The 10,177-nt window shown below is 51.0% G+C and overlaps 1 protein-coding gene across 1 annotated transcript; it reads right to left on the bottom strand.

Annotated features, from left to right (window-relative positions):
* Positions 1-7,619: 7,619 nt before the first annotated feature.
* MGAT1 (alpha-1,3-mannosyl-glycoprotein 2-beta-N-acetylglucosaminyltransferase) lies at positions 7,620-9,145 on the bottom strand. The gene has a single exon (XM_082500034.1). The coding sequence runs from the start codon at positions 9,062-9,064 to the stop codon at positions 7,736-7,738; it is 1,329 nt and encodes a 442-aa protein (XP_082356160.1). The 5' UTR covers positions 9,065-9,145; the 3' UTR covers positions 7,620-7,735.
* Positions 9,146-10,177: the final 1,032 nt, after the last annotated feature.

Below are 10,177 nucleotides of genomic sequence, written 5' to 3'. Positions count from 1 at the left end.
GGGGGGAGAAATGTGGGGCGCCCCCTAAATGCCTCCCCCCTCCCCCCCAACAAAAAAATTGGGGGGGGGGGGGTCTGGAAACCCCCAAAAGAACCCCCCTGAAACGATAAATCTCTTTGTTGTTGTTGTTTTAATTGGGGGGGGGGGGGGGGGAGCCTCGAAACCGCCTTTTTTTCCGAGCCCAAATTGGTTTCGGGGAGCCCTGAAACCCCTCCCCCTCGCTGAGTTTTGAGGGGACCCTCGAAACTCTTTTTTTTTGGAGGCTTCAAACCTCTCTCTTGGGGGGGGGGATGGACGACCCCTTGAAACCCCCATTTTGGGGCCTCTCGAGACCACCTTTTTTTTGGGGGGGGGGGGGAGGGCCTCAAAACCCCCCTTTTGGGGTCCCCTCAGAGCCCCCTTTTTGGGGTCCCCTCGAAACTCCCTTTTTCAGGGACTCTCGAAAAGGGTTTTTAGGGAACCTGAAAACTGCCCCTTTTGGGGCCCCTTGAAACCACCTTTTGTTGGGGTCCCCATGAAACCCCCTTTTTCTGAACCCTTCAAATCCCCCTCTTGGGGGGGGGGGGGGCTCAAAACCCCCTTTTTGGGCACCCCTTGAAACTGCTTTTTAGGGATCCTGAAAATTACCCCCTTTTGAGCCCCTTTGAAACCACCTTTTTTGGGGGGGGGGGGGCTTGAAACTCCTTTTCAGGGCCCCTCAAAACTGCTTTTCTGGGGGGCTTGAAACCACCGTTTTGGGGGACGCTCGAAACCTCTTCTTGGGTGGGACCCCTCGAAATTCCCTTTTGGGGACCCCTCAAAACTGCTTTTTAGAGATCCTGAAAATTGCCCTTTTGGGGGGCTCCTTAAAACTGCCTTTTTTGGGGGGCGGAGGGGGCCCGAACCCCCCCTTTTTGTGTCCCCTTGAAACTCCCTTTTTGGGGTCCCCTGGAAAATCCTTTTTTGGGGACCCTCAAAAGCGTTTTTTAGGGATCCTGAAAATTGCCCTTTTGGGGGCCCCTTGAAACCATCTTCTTTTGAGGGGGATCCCTCGAAACTCCTTTTCGGGGGACCCTCAAACCCCATTTTTTAAGGATCCTTAAAATCGCCCTTTTGGGGGCCCCTTGAAATTCCTTTTTTTCGGGTGGGGCGTGGCGGGGCCTTGAAACCGCCTTTTTTTTTGGGGGGGGGTGGGGGGGGGGGCTCAAACCTCCCTTTTTGGGCCCCCCTTGAAACCGCCTTTTCTGGGGGCCCTCTCAAAACTCCCTTTCGGGGGCCCCCTTGAAACCGGTTTTTAGGGATCCGAAAAATTGCCCTTTTGGGGGCCCCTTGAAACCACCTTTTTTTTTTTTTTTTTTTTTTTTTTTTTTTGGACAAATTCCTTCCCCACCCCCACCCCACCCCCCCGAAACTCCCTTTTGGGGCCCCTCGAAACCCTTTTTTTTTTTTTTTCTTTTTTTTTTTTTTGTGCCACCACCCCCTCCGAAACTCCCTTTGGGAGTTCGGGAAGTTGGGGGGGGGGGGGGGTCACCCCAAGGTGGGGACGGACGGACGGACGGACGGACACCCCCCGCCCCTCCCCCGCGTGATTGGGCAGTGACCGCATGTCTCGGGGTCTAAAAATATTGGGGGTGGGGGGATGTGCCCCCCCCCCCCCCCCTTTTCCCCAATGTCTGAGCCCCACGTGGTGCCGCCAACTGCTGCCCCCCAACAACTGGGGGGGGGGGAGGGGGGTCAACAACAGCTGTTGGGGGGGGGGGGGAACAGCTGGATGGGGGGATCGAGGCGTCCGGCTGTCGGGTGGGGGGGGGGGGGGCTGAATTCCATCTTGAAGAGTCATTCTCCCATAATAAGAGCTTATTTCCCGGCTATTTGCGGGGGGGGGGTTGTCATTATTAGGCGTTATTAGGCGTTATTAGCCATGGTCGCCCCGTTATTAGCCATGATCGCCCCGTTATTAGCAGTTATTTCCCCATAATTAGCCATTATCTCCCATTATTAGCCGCTATTGTCCCCTTATTAGCTGTTATTTCCTCATTATTAGCCATTATTTCTCCATTATTAGCCCCTTCTCCCCATTATTATCTGTTATTTCCCCATTATTAGCAGATATTCCCCATTATTAGTCATTATTTCCCATTATTAGCTGTTATTTCCTCATTATTATCCATTATTTCTCCATTATTAGCCCCTTCTCCCCATTATTATCTGTTATTTCCCCATTATTAGCCGCTATTTCCCCCTTATTAGCCGCTGTTTCGCATTATTTGCAGTTATTTCCAAATTGAGCGTCGCTATTCCCCCATTATTAGCAGATATTTCCCCATTATTAGTCACTATTTCCCATTATTAGCCGCTATTTCCCCCTTATTAGCCGCTGTTTCTCATTATTTGCAGTTATTTCCACATTGCGCGTCGCTATTCCCTCATTATTAGCAGATATTTCCACACTATTAGTCATTTTTTCCCATTATTAGCTGTTATTTCCTCATTATTATCCATTATTTCCCCATTATTAGCCCATTTTCCCCATTATTATCTGTTAATTCCACATTATTAGCCGTTATTTCCCCATTATTAGTAGTTATTTCCCCATTATTAGCCACTTTACCCCATTATTAGCCTTTATTTCCCCAATTATTAGAGGTTTCTCCCCCAATTCCCCCTTTATTTGGGGCTATTCCTCCATTATTCCCCATTATTAGCGATTATTACCCCATTATTAGGGCTTTGTCCCTCATTTCCCCCTATATTTGGGACTATTCCCCCGTTATTCCTCATTATTAGTGATTATTTCCTGATTATTAGGCGTTTCTCCCCATTTTCCCCCTTCATTTGGGGCAATTTCCCATTATTAGCAGTTATTACCCCAATTATTAGAGGTTTTTCCCCCATTTACCCTCTATATTTGGGGCTATTCCCCATTATTAGCGATTATTTCCCCATTATTAGGGGCAATTCCCCCATTATTCCCCATTAATAGGAGCTATTGCCCCATTATTCCCCATTATTAGCCATTATTTTTGCATCATTAGGGGCAGTTCCCCCATTATTTCCCATTATTAGCGATTATTACCCCATTATTAGGAGTAATTTCCCATTATTAGCGATTATTACCCCATTATTAGGGGCGATTCCCCCATTATTCCCCATTATTAGCGATTATTTCCCCATCATTAGGGGCGATTCCCCCTTTATTCCCCAATATTAGCGATTATTTCCCCATTATTAGGCATTATTCCCCCATTTCCCCCCTTTATTTGGGATTAATCCCCATTATTAGGGCTTAAGGCCCTTCCCTCAGCCCCGCCCCCTCCCTTGTCCCCGCCCCCTCCCTCCAGGCCCCGCCCCTAAGCCCCGCCCCTCCCCACCAGCACCGCCCCTTCTCGCCACCACCGCCGCTTCCCGCCCCCTCCGCCCCGGCCCGCCAATCGCCGCCGCCGTGCGCCGCCGGCAGCCAATCGGAGGCGGTGGCCGCTCCCGGAAGCTGCCTTCCCAGAAGGCAGCGCGGCGGCGGCCGCCATGACGGGCGGGTGAGGGGGAGCCGGTGGGGCCTGGGGGGGCCTATATGGGGCCTGGGGGATATATAGGGGTACCTGGAGGGGCTGTGGGTGTATATAGGCGTACGGGAGGGTATAGGGATGCCTGGATGGGTGTGTGGGGCGTATAGAGGGGCGGGGGGGGGTATATAGGCGTCTGGAGGGGTATAGGGGGTATTAGGAGGGTTATATGGGGGTATATGGGACATATGGGGGGTGGAGGGGTATATGAGGGGTATAGGGGCGTCTGGAGGGGTAGAGGGGGTATTTGGAGGATTATATGAGGGTTTATGGGACATATGGGGGGGTGTAGGGGTGTCTGGAGGGATATATGGGGGTATAGGGGAGTCTGAGGGGGCATAGGGGCGTCTGGAGGGGTATAGGGGGTATTTGGAGGGTTATATGAGGGCTTATGGGACATATGGGGGGTGTATAAAAAACGGGGGTCAAAAGGTGCTTCTTTTTGTTTGGTTTGGTTTGGTTTTTTTAATCACCATCTCCTCATACGCAAAAGACACCAAATTTGGGCGCGTTTCGCCCCAAAATACAGCTGGAGGGGGTGGCGGGGCTTTTAATCTGCTGGGTTTTGGGGAGGTTTAGTCCCGGTTTGGGGGTATTTTCTCCCGGGGGAGGAGGGGGGGGGGGGGAGTAGCCGAGCGCACCGGGAAATGGGGGTTTTCTACCTCAAACCGGTGCCCACGGGGAAGAAAACCCCAAATTGGGGGGGAATTGGTTAAAAAGAGGGGCTCCGCGCCGCCACCTCGAGACAAAAGTGCTGAAAATCTCCCAAATCCCCCCCCCCGCCCCCTTTTTTTTTTTTTTTTTTGTGTGCGGATTTTCCCCCTTTTAAGTGAAAATAAAAAAAGAGTTGGTGTTTTCAGCACCGGCAGTGGAGGTGGGGAGAAAAGAGCTCCAAAAATACCCCTAAAACCACCCGGATTTAACCCAAATCTTGCTTGAAGAAAGGGGGGGGGGGCATAAATCCCTCCCAGTGCCACCAGTCTGCCCAGTTCCTCTCCCACCACCCTTCCCCCCCCTCCCTTCTCATCCCTGGCGTGATAAAATTCCATCGTTTCATTCCTTCCCTTTCATAACTTCCCCCCCCGCCCTGAAAAGAGGCGTTTTTCCCCCCAAAATGAAGCCCAGCGGGACGTTCCCCCCCTCCCCCCCTCCAAAAAAGCCACATCTGAGGATTTATTTAAGCTAAAAAGGGGCTTTTTTTTTTTTTTTTTAACACAAACGGGGCTTTTTAGCAGCAGAAATGAGTATATACGGGGCCCAAACTGCACAATCGCATATAGGGACCGGAGCACAGACCCTATACAGGTCCTTTATACCCCTTATAGACCCCACAGCCCGATACAGAGCCTGGAATATAGGGCCCAGACCATATAGGAACCAGGACATATAGGTCTGTATAGACCCATAGAGGTTCGTGGAGACCCCCACAGATCTGTATAGGCCCCTATAGATCTGTATAGACCTCTATAGGTTCATAGAAACCCATATAGGTCTGTATAGACCCCCACAGATCTGTATAGGCCCCTATAGATCTGTATAGACCTCTATAGGTTCATAGAAACCCATATAGGTCTGTATAGACCCACGTAGGTCTGTATAGACCCATAGAGGCTCGTGGAGACCCCCACAGATCTGTATAGGCCCCTATAGATCTGTATAGACCTCTATAGGTTCATAGAAACCCATATAGGTCTGTATAGACCCACGTAGATCTGTATAGACCCATAGAGGTTCGTGGAGACCCCCACAGATCTGTATAGGCCCCTATAGATCTGTATAGGCCTCTATAGGTTCATAGAAACCCATACAGGTCTGTATAGACCCACGTAGGTCTGTATAGACCCATAGAGGTTCGTGGAGACCCCCACAGATCTGTATAGGCCCCTATAGATCTGTATAGACCTCTATAGGTTCATAGAAACCCACCTAGGTCTGTATAGACCCATAGAGGTTCGTGGAGACCCCCACAGATCTGTATAGGCCCCTATAGATCTGTATAGACCTCTATAGGTTCATAGAAACCCATATAGGTCTGTATAGACCCACGTAGATCTGTATAGACCCATAGAGGTTCGTGGAGACCCCCACAGATCTGTATAGGCCCCTATAGATCTGTATAGGCCTCTATAGGTTCATAGAAACCCATATAGGTCTGTATAGACCCACGTAGGTCTGTATAGACCCATAGAGGTTCGTGGAGACCCCCACAGATCTGTATAGGCCCCTATAGATCTGTATAGACCTCTATAGGTTCATAGAAACCCATACAGGTCTGTATAGACCCACGTAGATCTGTATAGACCCATAGAGGTTCGTGGAGACCCCCACAGATCTGTATAGGCCCCTATAGATCTGTATAGGCCTCTATAGGTTCATAGAAACCCATATAGGTCTGTATAGACCCATATAGGTCTGTATAGAGCCCCACAGATCTGTACAGGCCCATATAGGCTCATATAAACCCACACAGATGTGTGTAGACCCATATACGTCCATATAGACCCACACAGATCAGTATAGACACATATAGGTTCATATAGATAGACCCATATAAGTCTGTATAGACCCGTATAGGTGCATGGAGACCCCCCCAGATCTATATAGGGTCATATAGATGTGTACAGACCCATATAGGTTCATATAAACCCACACAGACCTGTGTAAACTCATACAGGTCCATATAGACCCACACAGGTCTGTATAGAGCCACACAGGTCCATATAGACCCATATAGAGCCACACAGGACCATATAGACCCATATAGAGCCACACAGAGCCATATAGACCCATATAGAGCCACACAGAGCCATATAGAGCCACACAGAGCCATATAGAGCCACACAGGTCCGCATAGGCCCATATAGGTCCATATAGACCTACACAGGTCTGTACAGAGCCGTATAGAGCCACACAGGTCCGCACAGGCCCATATAGGTCCGTATAGACTTACACAGGTCTGTACAGAGCCACACAGGTCCACATAGGCCCATATAGGTCCGTATAGAGCCACACAGGTCTGTACAGAGCCATATAGAGCCACACAGGTCTGTACAGAGCCGTATAGAGCCACACAGGTCCGTATAGAGCCACACAGGTCTGCATAGGCCCATATAGGTCTGTATAGACCTACACAGGTCTGTACAGAGCCATATAGAGCCACACAGGTCCATATAGAGCCACACAGGTCCGCATAGGCCCATATAGGTCCATATAGACCTACACAGGTCTGTACCGAGCCAGACAGGTCCGTACAGAGCCATATAGAGCCACACAGGTCCGTATAGACCTACACAGGTCCGTACAGAGCCACACAGGTCCGTATAGAGTCACACAGGTCCATATAGACCTACACAGGCCCGTACAGAGCCACACAGGCCTGTACGGAGCCATATAGAGCCACACAGGTCCACATAGGCCCATATAGGTCCGTATAGACCTACGCAGGTCCGTACAGAGCCACACAGGTCCGTACAGAGCCACACAGGTCCACATAGGCCCATATAGGTCCGTATAGACCTACACAGGTCCGTACAGAGCCACACAGGTCCACATAGGCCCATATAGGTCCGTATAGACCTACACAGGTCCGTACAGGTCCGTATAGAGCCACACAGGTCCGTACAGAGCCACACAGGTCCACATAGGCCCATATAGGTCCGTATAGACCTACGCAGGTCCGTACAGACCTACGCAGGTCCGTACAGGCCCATATAGGTCCGTATAGACCTACACAGGTCCGTACAGGTCCGTATAGAGCCACACAGGTCCGTATAGAGCCCTATAGGTGCGTTTATGGCCTGGAGTGCCCCGAGGATGGAGCCGAGGCCCTATAGCACTGGGCGGCGCAGGAACAAACCAAAATAATCTGATATTTGGGGGTCGGTGGGTCTGTGTTTTTGGTTTTGTTTTTTTTTTGTGGGGTTTTTTTTGGCCATTTCTTCCGGAAAAAAAAAAAAAAAAAAAAAAGAATTCCTCCGCTCGGAGCCGCCTTCGCCCCCCCCCCCCCCATCATTTCCTCCCCACCGCCGCCGAATCCTTCCCCCCCTCCCTCCCCCTCCCCTTACTAAAACCCCACCAAAAAAAAAAAAAAACAAAAAAAAAAACCCAAACCAAACCCCCCCCAAAAAAAGATGAAAAAGAGGGGGGGGGGGGAAAAAAATAATACAACAAGCAGAACGCCGGGTTCCCCCTCCCAGTTAACTCCAACTGGGATCGTAACCCGTCCAGTCCGAGGGAGGGGCGAGATAAACGCGCCGTCCCCGATAAACGAAGCTGACGATACCGCGATAGCCGGCGCGGGGGACGCCGGATTTGAGGTCGTCCATCAGCCCCAGAGCTTTGGCGAAGGCTTTGAAGGAATCGCGGCCGCTGTACTGCAGGCGGACGGCGCTCAGCTCCCGCCGTCGGTTCCCCTGGAGTTCTTCCACCTTTACCTCCGGAGCGGCGTAAACTTTGGGGAGGAAAAAACGTTCGTACTCTTCTTTTTTGAGGTAAGAAAGATCCAGTTGGGTAAAAGGCACGAAACGGTCGTTGAGTTTGATAAATTTTAAATACTGATCGAAAAATTGACCGTGGCTGACTCCTTTACGACCGAACGTCATGGTACGGGAGATTTCGGGGCGGACGCAGGACCGATCGCGTCGTTGTTCGGGTTGACGCATCCAATCGTCCCAAAAAGCCGACGGCCATTTGGGTTCCAGTTCATCCCAAAGTTCGGCTAAAAGCAACCAACCCAAACCGGGAAAAAAATCGGTGCGGTAAAGCAATTCGGCTTGCGCGACGTCCACCATCTGCTCTTTGCCGTTGTCGTTCCAAGCGGAGACGCACCAGAGGGTGGGATCGGTCAGGAGGAGGGGAAAAGCCGCTTGGAAATATTCGAAAAAATCTGGGGCGATTTCTAAATCGTCTTCCACCACGATGGCGGCGCGGTAACGGAACGTACGGAAAACTTGCCCCAAAGCCCAACGGTAATGCCGCGCGATTTTATAATAGCCTTGGAATTTGCGATGTTCCGCCGGGACGGGGATTTCGCTGAGGTCGGGTTGACGGATGTGAGCCACGGCGTCGCCGTAGGAAGCGATGACGCGCGCCGTTTCGGCGTGACCGCAATCCTGACTGACGATCACCGGGAACCGTTGTGCCGAAGGGCGATAACGTAAGAGTTTATCCAAACACCGTCGTACGGTGCTGCGGTCGCACGCCAACACCAACACCGGTAACACCGTGTCGCCGGCGAATCGCGGCGGCGGCGGCGACGACGGTGACGGTTTGGGGGTGACCCGGCGGTGCCGCCGCCGTCCCCATAATTCGCTGTAGCGATGGATTTGGCGGAGGAGTTCTTTTTGCCGTTCCAGTTCGGTTTCGGCGTCTTGAGCCAACCGGATGACTTCGGCCGTCAAACGGGCGCCGCCGCCGTCGGCGTCGCCGGGAGAAGAGGGGCGGCTCCAGAGGAAGAGGAGGAGGAGACCGTTCCAAGCGACGAAGAGCGCCGCCCCCCACACCACCAAACCGCTCTTCTTCAGCATCCTTCAGCGCTCACTCCCACCCCATCCACCTGCCGAAAGGATTTAATCAAAGAAAACGAAAAAAAAAAAAGACAAAAAAGAGAAAAAAGGGTTAAAAAAAAAAAAGCGCGTTTTTTGACCCCCCCCCCCCCCCCCAAAGCGGTGCCCCAAAATATCCGTTAAACCCCTCCGAACGCGTCCTTCAGTCTCCCCCCCCCCCCCCCAAAAAAAAAAAAAAAGGAGAATTTGTCTCCTCTCCAACGGGAGGATGAGGTGGGGGGGGGGGGGAGGGAAAGAGGAAGCGAAACCGCGCGGCTCCGGAGCCTCCCACCGAAAAAAACCGTAACGTGGCACAACGGCTGCAAAATAATAACGGGGAAAATCGGTAAAATAATAATAATAATAATAATAATAATAATAATAATAATAATTAAAAAAATCAAGTTATAAACCTCAACGCGGAGGGCAAAGTCCGCTCCCGTTAAACTTTAACCCGTAAAGATTTGCCGACGTGGAAGAGGGGAAAACTTTGAGGAAAACGAAACAAACCAAACCAAAACTAAAAACCCAAAAAAAAAAAAAAGAGGGAGAACCCTTCGAAAAATAGCGAATTTGAGGATGAAAAAATCCTCCCAAAGTTTCCTTTTCGGGGCGTTTTTTACTCACCCGCAACCCCGGTTTTGCCCCCTCCTCCCCGGCGGCGAGATGTGAGCGAGGGCAGGAAAAAGGGGAGGAGAGGAGGGAAGGAGGGGGGGAAGAGGGGGGGGAAAAAAAGGGGATTAAGAGATAAAAAAAGAAAACGCCGAAAAAATTAAGGAAGAAGGGGAAAAAAAAAAAATAAAATTCAGAAAATATAAAGGGGGAGGGGGGGAGGGAAAAGCTGAACTCCGGCGCGGGTGAGCGGCTCAGGGGTTAACGGCACCGGGGGCCACGTTGGCGGGCGGAAAAAGGGAATGAAAAGTTTAAAAAAAAAAAAAAAAAAAATAACCAAAACAAACCCCAAAACCACCCGGAAAAAGGGGTAATTTTAAAAAAAAAAAAAAAAAAAAAAAAAGAAAAAAAAAAAGGGGGGGGGGGAAAAGGGGTGAAAAGGAGTAGGGAGAGGGCACAGCGCTTTCCCACCCCCCCCACCCC

This window comes from Vanellus vanellus, assembly GCF_965231255.1.
Source record: "Vanellus vanellus genome assembly, contig: HAP1_SCAFFOLD_2404, whole genome shotgun sequence".
In the NCBI taxonomy this organism is placed as follows: domain Eukaryota; kingdom Metazoa; phylum Chordata; class Aves; order Charadriiformes; family Charadriidae; genus Vanellus; species Vanellus vanellus.
Note: the sequence above shows the minus strand (reverse complement) of the source record. Positions and strands in the feature narration are given on the sequence as shown.

What these genes read in the sequence shown, in the direction of transcription:
- MGAT1 (XM_082500034.1), bottom strand. Translation starts at nt 9,064, where the DNA reads ATGCTGAAGAAGAGCGGTTTGGTGGTGTGGGGGGCGGCGCTCTTCGTC.